A 17,853-nucleotide genomic window follows, 5' to 3' on the forward strand; every position below is an offset into this window, starting at 1 on the left:
AAGACCATCAGTGAAAATGTATTCCTCATGGTTCCAACAAAGCCCAAATTAAAACAAACATTAAAAAACAGTGATTTGAATTTTATCTCTGCTAATAAAACCAGAGGAAACTTTCCAATGGCTACTCAGTTGAAGCTGACTCTGCCTCTTTACCTTAACTGAACAGGAATGTCTGAAGATAAGGATTCATACTGTGATTAATGTTCAGCTATAACACACAAGAAACAAATGGCTTCTCCAGCTTTTCTGGAGAAATTGATTGATTTGCTTTGGGAAAGGAATTATGCCATGCCTGTATTTACCAACCAGTAGACATGTCTGCCTCACAAGACCAATGTAATGTTAAGCTCATTTATTTTTATTGATGTCTTCAGAATCCCAAGCGTGCTATGTAAATCCAAAGAATTTAGATATAGGAACCTGTGGCAATTAAAATATTGATGAAGGTATAAACAACTTATTCATGCTGTATAAAGTTATTATGAAGAATTATCTTATTAGAAACAGAATAATCTAAAGACTGTATTACCTATATAAATTATAGATGTTAAATGACAAATGTAAAAATTAACACAGTAATATCCTATATATTTCAAGGATAAAAATTTCAACTAGGAAAAACATAGTGAAGCAAAAGTTTTGAGGATGCTGCCACGACTGCCACTGCCTACACTACATGGAAAGGAAAGTCCTGCTATCTCACAGTTAACAGTAGACTTACAGAGTCTATTCTTTTTTAGTTTACTATTTCATGTAAATAGCCCAACATATAAGTTCTAGGTACTGTAAGCATTGCTATAAAGTAAGCATTAAATATGGAAAAATCATGTAAAATCAAAATCTAAACACAGGAATGGAGAAACAGACTAAAAGCAAACTACATACTCCATGTCAATTTAATACTAAAGAAAAAAGAAGAAGAAGAAGAAGAAGAAGAAGAAGAAGAAGAAGAAGAAGAAGAAGAAAAAAAAGAATTATCTCCTCAGAGCTTAGATATAGCCTTAAAAACTACTTACCTCTTATACTTAATAGAATGATCTTGAATTGGCATAGTGAGTGCAGTAAAAATAAGTATTGTCCTGGAGTTTATATCTCAGACCAGAAGTATGCAGGGCTAAGTACTTAAGATTATGAAATACAGATATTTAGGCCAGGTTTCTCAAAAGCTTAAGCCAGGCAACTGGCAGTGTGAGACGCTAAAAGCCTTTTTGGCTCTTTAAGCATTCAAGACACTCCTACCAATTCACAGAACCATAGAACATGACCACTCAGCTCTTGAACAGAAGAGAATAGTTGTCACCATTTTCCTAAATGACACAATCACGCCTCATATACTTTCAGATTCATTAGTACATACATTTATAAAATTAACACCTACCTTATGTAGATATTTTTGAGTAATGATTGACTAGTTTCATATGAATGGTTTGTTACAATCATTTCAAAAATATTTCATCTCAATTCCAACCTAACCTATAAAAACAAGTTTTATCTGCCGAGTCTTTTGATAAATGTGCTTTCCAGAGACAAAAACCTATTAATTGGCAATAACCACTGAGATCTGGGATGAAGTCATGGCTGCTTTATCTCTAATAAGGTAATTCCATCTTTATGCAGCAAATTTTTCAGCTCCTCAGTGTTTTGTCACTCATTTAGATCCATTAGGAACTCCAACATCTTTTTCCAGTATTACATAAACCTGTATATTTTGTTTTTTGTGAAGGCAGGGTGGACACTTAGTTGAATGAATAGAGGTGGATTTTACAAAGGTTCTAATGAAGCATAAAGAAGCATCAACCTTGTGAGACTCATCTTTAAGCTGAAACTGCCACAAGCATCATATTCCAAAAGATGTCTGTACGTCATTCCTTCATGTGTCCACCTCCCAGCTGAGCCAAGAGGCTGTAAGATAGCACACATGCCACAGACTCATCTAACTTCTTTTCCAATAAACACAGCTATTCTTGCTAAGCAACACACTGAGGGGAACAGGAATTTTCAAAACCTTTATTTTAGTCATTTAATACAGCTTTTGAAACAGGTCCAGTCCCACGGGGCTCCATCTGCAAAAGATTTTTTAAGAGCATATGACTAACTGTACAAAGTGAGACAAGGATAAATTCATTCAGAGGGGGTCCAAAAAAAACATATATCTCTGATTAAGTAAAAGGCCCAAAGAATATCCATGTGTCCTTTTGAGAGCCAATGCACAGCTCACAGTGTGAGGTTGTGGACTGAGAACAGACTGTATTGGGGCCATTCATGGTAACCCCTAAGGAAATCAACTCACCTTTCCTTGCTTTTCTTTTATTAATCCTGAGAGGGTGCAGCCCAGGAGCTCAACAGTAGAAAGTAGAGGGAAGAAATTCTGAATAGTTCTGAAAGGGATCTTCCTGGTGGAGTCAGACAATTCCCAAATGCCATGGGAAACACAAGAGGAGGAAACACATTACTGCATGACCTCTACTAAAATATAAAATGGAGTCAGAAGCAATATACATGATTTCACCCCAATATAATTAAAACACACATGAAAAACAATCGCACTGTTGTCTGCTAGAACACCTGTACACAAAGTTAATGTTTGTATTGCAGGTGCCTTAACAACATGAGCTCTTTCTATGCTCCTGGTTCATCTGTATGATTCCATACTTTGGTTCATGGCCACTGGATATGACTGTTCTCATCAGACAAAGGGAAAAAATATATGAATATATATATATGTGTATATATATTGTGTGTGCGTGCATGTATATGAAGAGAACAGCATGTAGGATTTCTCATCAGATCTGGGAGTAGCTCATGGCATATTCATGATAAGAGTTGGAGAGCGCAGACTGAATAGGTGTGAAGGGACACTGAGAATGACACTCTGACCGAAGCAGCTGATGAGAGGAAGCATCTCTATGAGAAATATTCAGCATCTCTATGAGAAATATTCAGTTGTACCACGCCAAGATCCAGGCAACAGCTGCAGTATTTCACAGAAACACTGTGAGCTCCAAGAAGCAGCAGCTTAGGGAAAACTCTAGAGATGCATATGGAATTCATCCAGTATTAAAATGTTTCATGGCATGCCACACTTACATGGGTGAAATGGAAACTCACATCAGTTACAGATTCCTACCTTTGGCTGTATATTTTTATACCCTTTCATCAGTTTCCAGTGAAACACAAATGTTGACTGTTTACACAGCTCTCACAGACCAGTTTCCAGGATCTGTTACTGATTGTGCAAGAATACCATTCTGTAATATTTGTAACCATCAATGTCTTATTCCTTACCACGCATTTTGCAAAATTTTTTGATTGCTGTCTTTTGACTGTGTTTAATAAACATAACAAACATTTCACAGCTTTCAATGCCTACCTACACCACTATCCCCTCCCTTCCTCAATAACTAATGTAGATGCTGTTTTTTAATTGCTTCTTTCAAGTATTCAAAATCAGTCAGTGTTAGAGATGAAATACAAAGCAGGATGTTTTGATGAAACATATGGCAGACAAAACCTCAAGCAGACTGATAGGGATTATTGGCAGTTGTTCTTTTTCACTCCCCATTCTGCGGGGAATAAGATGCTGCTAGAGACCATCTGGGAAATCCATCTAGCAAATCCCTTGTTGTTGTAGGGATCTAGGACATCAACCATGATTCCAGTTCCTCACTGTTTTCAGTGGCACATTACAGCTGCAGCACTGTTGTTTTCTATGGGGCTGAAATTATTAACCAGAACTCAGTGGACAACGTGAATTGAATTCTTGCATATCCTCTTGGAGCAAATGTCTATTATCTAGGTTCCCTTTTACGGAGGACTAGATTCAGTAATTAAAGTTAATTTCTCACAGCCCTGTATTCTGGCAAAGTAATACTGTTATCTTTACCTATTATTTTTTTCATAAAAACCAAAATTTAAGATAGGTGTTCCATGAATCTTCAGAAGCAGATGCAGGAGAATGACCAGAAAAGTTGAAGAAAAAAGAGCAAGCAACAAAAGGAAAGATGAAAGAGAACAAATTAGTTAAACAGTTTTAAAGTTGAATTCTACTTTTCTTTCCTCTACTAAAAATTGACCTATTCACTTCACTCACATCACCCAACAAATCCAGCTGCCTGAATAAGTCTCCAAAAAAAGTATTCAGTGTTCTAATGTAATTAATTATTCCCAGCAATTGCTATGGAGCGCACACAAAAGCACAGCTTGAAAGTGTATCAAGCATTCAGCAAGACATTTGGCTACTGGCATTCATTCAACAAGACAAAAAGATTAGCAAATGAGATATCTGTAAGACAACTAATAAAAATTATATTTATTTTAAAATCTCATCAATATATTGTTATAAATGTCATTAAAGATGAAAAATCTTTGGCTTCTTTCCTCTCTTTTCTCAGGACTCGTCTTGGCATGTAGAAAATAATTCAATACCAGAAAGAAAAAATTAGGACTAACATTCATGATTATCAACTTCTTGAACAACAATATAGTTTTGAAGGAGTTGAATGTGTAGAAAGTAGCCAAATAGGAAGCCATTCATCAAAGATTAGTTTTGAGGATCAGCTCTTCAACCTCAGCATCTGAAAAATTAAAAAATGACAGTTCATTAAGTGTAAATAATATTAAGACTAAACACAATCACAATAGGTAGCAATTATTGCTGCCCCATTATATCTTGCTCAATTTACCATCAAATAGTGTTTAATCTTCCAAGAGCAAGATTTGCTCTCAGTCTTTTTCTAGGTGGCAGAGAAGCTGCATATGTGATAACAGAAGAAGGAAAAGGAGCAGCAAATCATTTAATGTGGTAAGACTTCAACACAAATTCAATTTCCTTCCTAATGGGGAAAAAACCCCAACAAACTACAACAAAAAAACCCCCAGAAAAATAAGAGTTAGAGATTGTAACAAGGTTCAGCCTTGAAGGTGTCTATCAGGAACAAATCTCAGCTGAAGTGAACAAGAATTTGCCTGAAAGGTACAGACATGTGTTCCCAGACTGATAAGTTATAAAACGTTCTTGGCTGTAAACAGGGAGGGAAATAATTTCAGACCTTACCTCTTTGATTGCAGAGGCACTTGATAGCTTTCTGGCTTGTCTGAACAGATGTCCAGCCTCTAAAAGCAAGTTGGAGAAATTCCTGCATCTCCTTCCTGAGCAAGTGCTTCTTGTTCGATATGAGTGACGAGAGACTCCAAAGGTAAAAGTGGATGAGGATGGACAGCTGGATCTGTGAGCAACACACATTCAATCTGGAATCAAGAGCACCACTTTCTGCTACTTGACCCATGTGCTCTTCCTCCTTTAAAAAGAAACCTCTGAGAAAATTTCTAAAAGATCACATCAAAACTTATTCTCTTCCATGCCAGCTTTACATTAGCTGGGATTTCATACACATATGGAGCCAGCTTGTGTTCTGCATTATAGGTATGTAAATCTGGAGTGGCATCATCAGTTTCCATTTAATTGACCTGGAGTGACATCATTGTAATGAATGCCCTGCAGGAAATCAATTTCACTTTCAAGAGCTTTGAGTGAACATGAAAACCTGCTACTAAATGTACTTCCAATGGGAAGAATTAGACACAGAACTGATGGTATCATAAACAAAGGACTTTGATGAATGGGACTGTTAGAGAATGCTACAGAATTCATATTTTCTGACAAAGACAACACTGATTTATTTCTTTTTTCATGCAGCTGCAGTGGCATGAAAAACATGCTCTTCAAAACAATTACTTATTTAGCCATTTATTATGGGTAACCCCCAAAATCAGAAGACGCAATTCTGGAAAAAACAGTGCTCTATAAAACCATAGTTGTTACACTTGAACAGTGATTATTAAACCACTAAACTAACATCAAAAGTTTTTTGGTACTAAAGCTTCTCAGTGCCCTCTAACATCTTCCTACAAAAGAGCAGCAAAAAAAGAACTTTTTTTTTTCTTCATAAAACTAAGATGCTTTATCCAAAAAACAAATCAATTGACTTTTAGAGTCAGAAAACTGTGTTTTTCTCAGTTTGCTTGTTTTTTACAAGTAGGGAAGAGTAAGATCAAGGTGTCAGATAAAAAGGTAGAGTAAAACATAAAGGACTCAGAATTTATGAGAGCAACTTCTAAAGCCCCTATGCATGAAGCAGAAATTCATTGGGAAAGAGAAAAAAACAGGTTAATTTGTAGGTGAGTGGGCAGAAAAAGAATTAGGAAGTCACAAAACTGCTTGCATACACTTTTTGTTCTCCTTTCATTGAAGTTCTTCATGCACAGGAGAAGAGAACAGGCTTATCTTCTACTGTAGTATATCTATCTCCCAAGAAGAGAAAAGCACTGACATGCCAGTGACCTTTGCACAAACTTGAGCATAGCAGAGAAAGAAGATACATACTTACAGAGAACCCTTGAGCCTGCCTTCACACACCAAAGTTGTGAGATGCAAGAATAAAGATATAGCCTCCTATCACCTACACATGATGGTGGCAGGGGTGGATTCTGCCTTCAGTTCCCTTCTTTTATCATCTTTACTTTTAAATCTCAGTACAAACTATTTCCACAGATTCAGTGTAAAGCAGCAATGATGGAACCAATGATTGGGTAGCAATTAAGGCAAAGCTGGAATATGTCACCATCCTGTCCTCAGTGCTACGATTGGAATGGTGAAAGCAGACTGGACCCTAGTGGAGCTGAAGACTCATTTTGTGCTGGTATCTCATTCCTCCAGAATGTTCATAATGCTGGCTTTGCCTTCTGCCTCACTCCTGCTGTTGTTTGCTCAAAATCTAGTATGCCGCTACTTGTAGTAACATGTTCTAAACCTTTCACAAGACTTTGCTCCACTCTTCATAAGTTATTATGACAGTAGCAAACAGTATTTCCTGCTAAGTCTCTTTCTAGTCCTAACAATTAAGCCATAAAATAAAGCTGTCAAACCCCTGGACTGCAGACTCTTAAGATACTTCCATAAACAAAACAGCAGTCAGTAAAATATGGCATTGCTTGAACACTTTCTGTCTGACCATGGAAATGAAATAAAACATGAAATAAAAGTTAGAACAAACAAAACCAAAAAAGTCTAATTTCTTCTTATGCCATACCAAGAGACCCAACTTCAAGCAAGGGAGACAATGACAAGTTCTGAGGAGAGACGAGATGGAATCAAAAGATCCTTTCTGACAGGCTAAACTCTCAATCCAGATTATCCTAACTTGGGTATTTAGCAAAACAAACTAGATGGGCAAAAGGGTATTTTCTTTTTGTACTAAAAAACCAACATACAGATTTTAGTGGTATCCTCAAAAGAGGAGGAGACACTTCTATCCTGCCCTTTCCACCTTCCCTCCTGCTTAGAGCTGAGGTAACCATCTCATATAAGAACCACAGCACAATGCTCCCATTCAGCTGAAACTTGTCTATTCCACTTAAATGTAAATAATGATGATGATGAAAGAAAAAAAATTGAATTAGTAAGTAAAAAAAAGAAAGGAAAAAAACCCCAGAACAACACCACCAACACTGTTCTTAATAACATGCAAATTCCCAAAGTCTTCATTTTAACTCCTGCTTCAAGTAGCTGCAAACCTGTTTAACATTTTATTAACATTTTTTTAAAATAAATTACTTCATAAGTTTCTCGATAGGCCTCTATCAGCCTCAATTAAAAGTGCACTGCAATTCCTAAGGATTCCACTTCCTTTAGAAAAAGCCATATGGTTCCTTATTTTCTGACCATGGCCATTTGCCCAAGGAAACCTGCAGACAGAAGCACAGGGAACTAGACAGGCAGTGACTCCATTGCCTCAGAAACACAATGTCAGATATGATGACGTTCACTGGATTTAAGGAATGACCTTCCACCTTTTGCTAAGATGCAATCACATCTTTTAGAAGAAAAGAGAGTGAGGAAGAAATTCATCGAGATCTGCCTTGCTCCTCATAGGTGTTGTCTAGCTGTGGCTAAATTCATGTGCACTTTTGGAAAACAGAAGGATTCACCACAGATGACCAAAGGCTTATCAGTATAATTGCATACACAGGTCAGGCTGCTTGGACAGTCATGCCTGGTTTCCCTTGGTAATGATGAGCTCCATCAAAAAGATGTTACAAGATTCTACAGCTGGACTAATCACTGAAGATGACTAAATTTTATAGTGCAGGAGCTTCAGACTTCACCCAGGACCTCATACATGCTCTGGCTTTCAGATGCCATACAAGGTTACAGCCTTTAAATGCCTTCCTGGAGAGGGGCCTGAGTTAAAAGCGGACTGTGCCAGGTTAACCGGCCAGAGTGTAGATACAATCCATTGCAACAGTAATGTGTAAGAGTTTGAAGTTGCAATTGCTGGAAGCAAACAGCAATGGCCCATGATAATAACACTATTCTTTACATCAAGCTGTAGAAAAAAGGTTGAGAAACACTTCAAAAGCCCAGCATTAAAGGAGAGACAGAAAGATTTTAGTTTTAGAGACTACATGAAAACTGCCTCATGGTGATCAACTGTAGCTATATTGACATGCACATTAGAATGCAGTATTATAATTAAAGGTCATGGTATGCAGCAACCATTATTTACTGTTCTCTCCTTTAAAACTATGTTTTACTTTCCAGACTTAAAGGAAACATTTCTTATCTTGTGTAATTCTTCAAGAAGCCAATTACACACTTTAGCTAAACATAATGCATATTAACTTAGGCTACCATACATCCAGAGGGACTCAAGGTGTCCAACTTTCTACCAGAAATTTCATCTGGTAGAAAGAAAAAAAGCCAACTGTTTGCAATTAGTAGGTATCTGGTCAAAATGAGCACGTATACTGTCTTTGTTACCTCATTTTAATGCTTCTCCTAGGCATTTATGATCAGTAGCATATATTTCTATCTGGAAAATCCCACAATGAAGTTTTTGCATATTAGGAGTACCCTTTGCAATACAGACATAACAAACCATTTATTAATCCAGGTAAAATAATGGCACAATGTAAGTATGACTGGTGAGCTCAAACGCTTGTTTTCCAATACTATATTAAAATAACATTGTTATCCAAATGCAAGAGACAAAATCATTTGAAACAAGGAGGCTTGCTGTATTTAGTGAAATAAATAATGAAGAAGAGATAAAGCTATATAATAACTTTTCAAAATAAAATATATGGTGCAGGAAGTAGCAATAACAAAAGAATCCAGCAATAAAAAACCTCAGTGCTACAGAGACTTCACCACAGTCATACAAAAACCCAGCAGGCTCACACATAAGTAATGATCTAAAATAATTCATATATGCATGTAACTATTTGAGTTCATACAACCACATTTGCAGAGCATTTGCTGATGAATACTTTAGAAGTGTTTTCTAATACAAAGACCCAGACCAGGTAAGTTAAACTTAGGTATATGTTTTTTCAGCTATGCAAAATTTCACAAACTTCAATTTAGCCCTAAATGGTTGTAGAAATTTCTGCTGCTGTGAACAACTAGGTCTTACTGGAGGGTCTGTTTCGTAATATAAGCTCAAAAAAAGTACATGTATATAAAATGTATATACATAATTATGTGTACATATATTCATTAAAAACTATGAAAACCCATTTTGTCCTTGCAAAACAAATTTTCAGTAAATAGTAAAACATTTTGGATCAGATTTTAAAGTTGTTACAGTTTGCCAACTCCCTCCACTGCACTCAGGTCATGATCTTTTTGTAAAAAGAAGAGATTACCACACAAACTCACTGCCTGAACTGAGGATTCGAAGTAACACTGTCCACGGAAATGTCACTTGCTTAAAGAGTGCTACTAACACCAGTTTTAAAAGCCATATTCTGAAGTAACTGAACCAAGCATTCTTTAAATAATATAATGTGGTTGTTCATAGAGTTATCTAATCTCCAGTTATTTATCTAAGTCTTTTTCAGGCAAGAAAAAAGCAAACCCTACATTTCTTAAAAATCACTAATTATGTCCTCTGTGTCCATAGGCATTATAATAGGAAAATGTTAAATATCCCTGTTTTGACTACCAAGACCTTTTGCAGAATAATACCATTATTTTCACAAATTCTCCCTATAGCAAAATCGGTATGGACAAGATGAATATTCTGAAAATTTAACTTCCACAAAGAAATAACCATTTTCCATAATTATTTCCATTTTAGCTCTCGTGTTTTCAAAGTAAATATGATGGAAAAACTACCATTTTTATCTCAACAGCTTCTTCTGATCAAAATTCTGCAGCGGATACAAAATTATCTATCTATCAGAACATGTCAGCCAAGAGATCCTCCTAGCTCCATTCCTTTGCCCCTGAGTTTCACAGTCTTGACTCCCAAGAGAATACCATCTTGTGTAGGTTAAATGGGACATTGAGCAAGCATAATGTATTTCTTCCTTCAGTACTAGCCCATCAATTCAAATATATTTAGAAAGTAGATATTTTCTTCAGTAACTCATCTTACAAATCTCTAACAAATTTTGTTTATCTGAGGATTGTGTTCTTCCTGAAGTCTTTACTCTATATTTAATAATCTTTACTGCATATCTAATTAATCATATACTTAAATGAACTCTAAGCATCAACATGAGTTTCACTAGGACAAAAAGAGGAGACAAATCTGCATATTGTTGGCAATATAGAGTGGGCAGGATGACAGCAAGTGTGAAAGAATGTATTGATGTGGGGGACGATTCTGGCCTCAAAATTTGTAAAGAATGAGATGCCTTTGATTGTCATCTAAGTTCATTATAGATTTTTAACACTTTTTGATACATTTTTCTTGCATCTGAGTTGGAATTGATTCAAATTGGAAAGTGAACATTAGGCTATGTTCTTGTCTTAGCTATAAATGAGTGTCACATTAAGACTCCTCCCCCTCTTTGCCAAGCTTATTTGTGTATGTGCAAGAGTGATGGCACAAGCAACAACCTACCTCAGGCAAAAGAGCTTGTGTGTCTGTCAATATTTGGGTGATGAGCCTATAAAAGGTTCATTAGAACAATCTGCCCTGAAGCAAAAGAAGATACTGTTCATATCAGCCGATTTGAGACCCACTGTGCAACTCAAAGTACTGAGTAAATCCAGCACTGGGGTTCATACACAGGCAGAGACTAGAACTAGTCAGAACATTTTCCAGAGAATGCAAGTTTGTGAGAAAAAAAGTATTCCATACAGATAAACAGTTTTTCATAAAGATTTCATGGAGAAGTGTTGGGATACATGATTTGCTTAATGGCCGTGAGAAAGACTAATCTCCCATTTAGTCTCCCTTTGTTCTACCCACTAAAACTTAGGCACTAAAATTACAAAATCATTACAAGTTTTCATTTTTACTCCACAGGCAATGAAGATAGGAGATAAAACCTTAGTATGATTAAATGTTGTTCTCTAGCTATCACTCATGTACTATCCCTTTCTAAGTATGCTTAAGGATTTTAACACTCCTGTTTCAAAGCCCTGTAAAAAAATGTCCCCATTCAAGGTATATCTATCCTGTCAGGCTACTGAAAGCCAGTGAGTAGCGTTAATAGTCTTTGGATCCAGGACTCACATCCTATTACTGCTGCTGTAAAAGTGGTAAGCCAGTTGGTCATCAGATACTAATTTAAAAAAAAATGGAACGTGTGGCCAGTAAGATCAATGACTAAATTCTATGACATATGCCATTTCTTCACCCTCCCTACTGTAGGCCCTCATGAAAAACACCATCCTAGTAAGCTAGCTGACTTAATCTGTGAGATCTGTCTTTATCTACAAAATAACATCCTTGCTTCTCCTTACCCACACAATAGAAACGACAGCGAAAAGCCCTCAGGGGATTACAGCTTCTTAAAGCAAACTTGTCAGTTTTAATTCAGGTTAGGTGCCTGCATAACACAATCATGAAGAAACCAAATCAGCTCCTTTCAGATGTTGATAATTCACTGGTAGGAATTCTCTTGGCCATACGCACTTAACATTCATGTGGATTAATTCTTGTCCAGGTTTTGGTGAGAAAGAGTTCATTTTCTTCCTAGTAGCTGGTATAGTGCTGTGTTTTGGATTAAGTATGAGAATAATATTGATATCATACTGATGTTTTAGTTGATGCTAAGCCGTGCTTATCCCAAGTTAATGATTTTTCAATTTCCCAAGCTCTGCTGGTGAGCAGGTGGACAAATGGTTTGGAAAGGAGCAAGCCAAGGACAGCTGACCCAAACTGGCCAAAGGGATATTCTGCACCACAGAGAGGATTGCCCAGTATATAAACTGGGGGGAGGTGGCCAGAAACTGTCAAATGCTGCTCAGACACTGACTGGGCATTGGTCAACGGGTGGTGAGCATGTATTGTGCATCACTTGTGTTTCTTGGACTTTATTCCTCTTTCCCTTTTTGTTGTATTATTTTTCATTACAATTATGAGTAGTAGTAGTAATAGTAGTAGTAGTAGTAGTAGTAGTAGTAATTTATTTTATTTCAATTGTTAAACTGTTCTTATCTCAACCCATAGGTTTTACCTTTCTTCCATTCTCCTCCTGACTCCACCAAGGCAGAGAGGGGAGTTAGAGAGTGGCTGTGAGGTACTTAGTTGCCAGCTGTGTTTAAACCATGAAAATTCTACAGGTACATAATAGAAGTGATGAGATGGCCATCTGTAAATATACATACATATATATCTCCATATTTATATATATAGTTTTTTTCAAATTGGCAATGTAGAACATTCTTAATAAATTATAAAATTGATAAAATTGATAAAAATCATGTCTGATGGAGAACTACACCATTTTTGCCAGTGTGTCAGCACAATATATTGCCTATACATAGATATTCACCCATGTACATCTACATACATTTAATGTATATAGGCATCATATATGTGTAACAGAGCATACAAATCTATGTATGGCATTTAAACAATGATCTGACAAACATTAGACACATCACATTAAGTGCTTAGCTGGGAAAAACCTTTAGTTTGGCCTCACAAATCTTTTTCTTTTCTGAACTACATGCTACATATCTTACCTTGCTTCCATTTTCTCTTGCCTCCCGTTCCATCTTGAGATCAGAAATTAGGAGAGTCTTGTATTTGTTCTTTCCATTACTGCTGTGATCATCTAGTCTGTATTCTGAAGTCAGCTGAGCAGAGAGGGGACTGTCACTCAGGTTCAGAGGCTGCTCATCCTGCTCCAGATTTGTTTTGCCATTACTGTTGGTTTCTGCCATCTCCCTGCAGTGTGTTCCCCCTGAAGCATTGGAACTGTGTCCCACGGTCTCATTGCCATTAAAACTCTCTGCAGCTGAATCATCTATTAAAAAAGATACATTTTCAGTCACATGCCACATAATCATCTCTGTCCAGTTCAAAAATAATTTACATATTCAAATTTTTTTTTTTCAAAACAGAATGAAAGCTGTTTCTATTACTAGCACCAGTAAATTTCTGTAAAAAGTGCAAACACACTTCTCCATGTTTACAATAAAAGCTTGAAGTAAATCCATAAAATATTATTAAGTAAAGGGAAATTGTCTGGGCTGACACTTTAGCACCACTCTGTACATAAAGGATAATCACAAAGGATTTTTAGGGACAAAGTGATAAAGTCTGTCTTGATCAATCTGGCTGTCCATATGGCTATGGATCTATTTAGATTCTTATACCACATTCATTAGTGCACTATCACATATTTGTGAAATCAACAGAGGTGCACATGGTACTGAGAGAAAATCAGAATCTCAGGTTTTAAGTGTGCAGAACAGCACGTGTCATATCCATAAATATCTTTTTGCAGAGATACAGTGTAAATAAATCTGATGTGTTCACTGCTGGCAGCAGAGATTACACTAGAAGAGCTGATTCCTGAAATAAAGATCCTGTCTTCATTTTGTTCAGGTGTCCATTCACTTCTTTCATTCATTGTGTGTTATAATATACTTTAAAATATTGATAAATAGTGGACTAAACTATAAGCCTGAACACTCCATCCAGAAACTCTGGATGTGTCATTGTTACCCTTATGATTTTACAGTTGGATTGTATGATTTTAATATGTGTCTTCACTTACTTACGGATTTGTGTGTCTTGTCAATACTGGAATTTGTCACCTGTCCTACCACTCAGCCCTTCTTTACTTCTAAACAATCTTTTGGCCAACAGCCAATTTAGTAAAACATTTTATTTTTCAAAGGATTAAATGGCAGTAGAATTTGGCACTCACTTTGCCCTCTTCTTGTTCTCTAAAGCACCCCTGTGCTGGCAATTTACACGGTTTTGCTCACGGTGCAAACCTGCCCAGGGCTCTACAAGGATTTGCTTATTGCAGACTATGAAGCTGGAAACAAAACTGGGAGGTCAGTAGTCAGGAATGCATTCAGATTGAAACTGGAGATATGAAATGAGATGGACCTTCATATCTTAGCACCTTAATACAGCATCTTTTTTAGGCCCTTCTAAACAACTTCCATGGAAAAGGAGCAAACACATTTATACACATGAGGAATTTAAAAAACCCATTAGGACACATGCTTTAACAGTTGTGCTCAGAAATACTCATGCTTTAACTACATGATTAATCAAATTGTTGACTCACCATCATTATTACAGTAAAAAACAACTATTCACCGCTCTCAGATGAGATTTTTAAAAGAGAAGAAAATAGTGGATAAATGGGTAGTGATCTAATTCAATTGAATTAGAAAAGCCAGAGACAAGCTATCATACATCATTCTCTTACTTTCTGCACTCCAAAAATATTTTTATGCCATAAATATATACAGGACTGGGCATGCACTATGACCATATTTTTTAAAAATTGCTTTGTTTTGTAAACTTGGGAGAAAAAAAAATCGAATTTTCTAACAACACAAATTAAGGGTCATAACTTAAAAAATTGTATTTGAGGACCATTTTTTGTTGTTCTAAAACAGCTGTAAAACTAATGGCTACAATAAAAAACAACCAACTGTGCTTTGGTGTGTATCACTTTTACATTATCTCTTGGGAATGCCAATGTATATACAATAAATTACATAACATTCCTAGAATAAGACTTTTAAGTGTGTATACCAAACAAACTTGTAACAGAGCCAATGCTGCTTGAGGATTTCAGCTATGTAAGTGAATAAAAAGATCAGGATTTATCCTTAATAAATCTTATATCATGCCCTGAGACTTTTGTCTTCAAGGCCATAACATATAAAAAAGGCTAAAATTCTAACATACTCTCAGAAATAAATAAGCAGTTTTACTACTCCAAAATAGAAAATGGAATTCTAATATAGAGTTTTTATTTTTTTTAAAGAAAATAGACACACTTCCAACTGATTTGCTCTGAGAAAAGAAAGAAAGAAACCCAGATATTTTTTAAAAGAGAAACACTTTGATTACTGTTGTGTTTAAGACTGTTAGCAGATAATTGACTTCTTGATTAACAGTTTAAAAAGTGACAGTTAGTTTCAAATTAATTAAATCAGTTACTGAATGGGTCACTGAGTGAGGGATGCTCTTCCCTTTGAAGGGCTCAGAAAATTCCCTGCTGTCGGCAGCAAAGACAGAAACAAGTGAGTAACCAGAGGATACAAAGAGCCACCGAAAAGGTGGGGGCACTGCCTACCCAGCAGCACACACGTCCGATCCCTCGGGAATTTCTGTGTGCTGGCGCTCCAGTGTCCCAGCTCATGCAGTGCAGAGGAACCACCAGCAGGACACAGAGGGCTGGATGGGAGTGGTGGGAGCTGTGCTAAGAGCTAGATTCAGGAACAGCCAACTCTCAAGCACAGCTGTTAGTTTTGCCCAGCAATAATGCTTTAATTTCTTTTTTTTGTTGCCCTGTATGACATACGGTTGATAACTAAACCTTACAAATGTGTGAGAATATTACAATGAGAAGAAAAAATAATCTCATGTTTCTTCTAAAACATGACCACTCAATGTTGAGTAAATGTGATCAAGCATTAAAACAATAGAAAAGTTTTATAAGATTTCTGCTGTTCTTTGCAAAAGCTTAAGTTACTTGACGGCAAATCTCAGTTTCTACTATAAAGTCAAATATCTGTTCTTACAGTAATTTAACCTTGCTTGTTAGAGATGGGAATTTGTTTGTCAATATAATGGTCAGGAGAATGGCCACAATGGACATGGCATAAATTGCACTTTTGTCAAGTAAACAGAAATATGTATTTCCATAAAGGAGATGAAGAAAAAATGGAAAGTGGTTTAGCAATAGTTTCTCACAGATGTTACCAAGGTAACCAGATTACAAGGTTTAGTACATTCCTCCTCCCTGGGCAGCTGTCTATTTTTGCTAAGAATGAGGCTACTTTAAAGCAAGAGTTTCTCAGAAGGTTTCATAAACACAAAAGACATCAGGAATGACTGAGTTTGGGGAAAAAGGCAAGAGGGTCTTGCCCAGAAGAGGAAAGTGATGTTCAACCTTGAATATAGGCAACCACAGCCCAAACACTTCCTGACCCTGCAGGGACTGCAAACACTCATGGCCATCACAGGGATGCCAAGGGGCAAGAGCAGATCCATGGACCAGTCCCTCACACCACATTCCCCAGTGGCCACTGCCTCTGCCAGGGGCAGGGGGTGAGACCTCAGCTCCTGACAGCGCCTGGTGCAGCTGCTGAGTGGGGCTGCACCTAAAGCAGAGACTGCACTGGGACCAGCAGCTTGCTCACAGTTTCCTCACCTTCATCTATCACAGCACCTCAGCAACAATGAACTGATAATGCCAAAAGCCTCTTCTCTTACCAAGTACTATTTTCCCCTCCATCCAGCAGAGGCAGAGATGTGGTGGCTTGGGAAGAGCTCAGGGAAGAAGGGGCTTTGTCTAACTACGGCCACTGGTCCCTGCTCCTTGTTGGGAATTCAGTAGACATGAGGTCCACCCCAGAGCTAAGGTCAATCCCAGCCTCGTGTACACGGGGCAGCAGCCATGAACCCACTGCAGAGCTGCCCTCCCACACACAGGAGGCTCAGCAAACCACAGCATTCCTCTCTGGGCTCACTCCAGCCTCCCTTCGCACAGCATTAAACTCCACTGAGGCAAGGGCAGCACATTTTCAAATCCTGTCCCTTGCCTGAACCATCCCTGCAGGGTGAATTATATGGAAAGGCTTCCAGAGAACCCTGCCTCAGACACTGGGAGCTGAGAAGGGGGAGGGAGCAAAGGGGCCCCATGCCCTGCATTGGGTATTAGGGCAGTCATAAAAGAAGTTGTGGGATGAGCTCACATCATCATCACACCCAGGAGCTGCTTTTATCCACAAGTATCAGCAATGACAGAAAATCAGCCATCAAATGCTGCTTGCTCAGGGCAGGACATGTCTTTGGGAACTGTGCAGCTGTCAAGGCTTTATCCAAGAATGATGGAAGGCTGAAAGTAAATCTACAACTGGTTTTGTTACTTAAGCCTGAAAAGGGAGTCTATCTACAAAATACGTATTCATTTCTGAAAACAGCAAACTGGGGCCTCCTTCACCTATGCAGAGATCCTCTTCCAGGGATTAAAAAGCATCACCCCTCTAACAAGCAAAACATTCTAAAAGCAGAGGGAAAGTATCTTTGGATGAGGCAGCAGCCACATTCTTGCTGAAGCATAGGACACTCTCTAGGCTCAGGCACAGACTTCTCACTCATGGACCAATATTTCTTAAGCCTCTTGGTGCCAACACCTCCTTCTTTCACCTTGCACACTGCTCCACACTGTTCCTGTGCACTGCTCTGAACACCCTTTGGACACCTTTAGTCCAAGTATTCTCCATGTCAGAGGTAATTAATAGAACAAGGGGTACTGGCTTTAAACTGAAGGAGAGTAGGTATAAATTAGATATCAGGAAGAAATGCTTTACTGAGGTACTGGAAAAAGTTGCCACAAGAAGTTGTAGAT

General features: G+C 37.5%; 1 protein-coding gene across 3 annotated transcripts in view; it reads right to left on the reverse strand.

Annotated features, from left to right (window-relative positions):
• The window catches only part of NOL4 (nucleolar protein 4), a 190,430-nt gene that overhangs the window by 65,815 nt on the left and 106,762 nt on the right, over positions 1–17,853 (reverse strand). For all 3 annotated transcript variants that reach the window (XM_064706061.1, XM_064706060.1, XM_064706062.1), the window contains one exon: positions 12,986–13,269. In XM_064706061.1, coding sequence (XP_064562131.1) covers positions 12,986–13,269 — 284 coding nt within the window. The remainder of the gene's footprint in view (positions 1–12,985; positions 13,270–17,853) is intronic.

The sequence above is a fragment of the Zonotrichia leucophrys genome, chromosome 2, assembly GCF_028769735.1.
Source record: "Zonotrichia leucophrys gambelii isolate GWCS_2022_RI chromosome 2, RI_Zleu_2.0, whole genome shotgun sequence".
Taxonomy (NCBI): Eukaryota; Metazoa; Chordata; class Aves; order Passeriformes; family Passerellidae; genus Zonotrichia; species Zonotrichia leucophrys.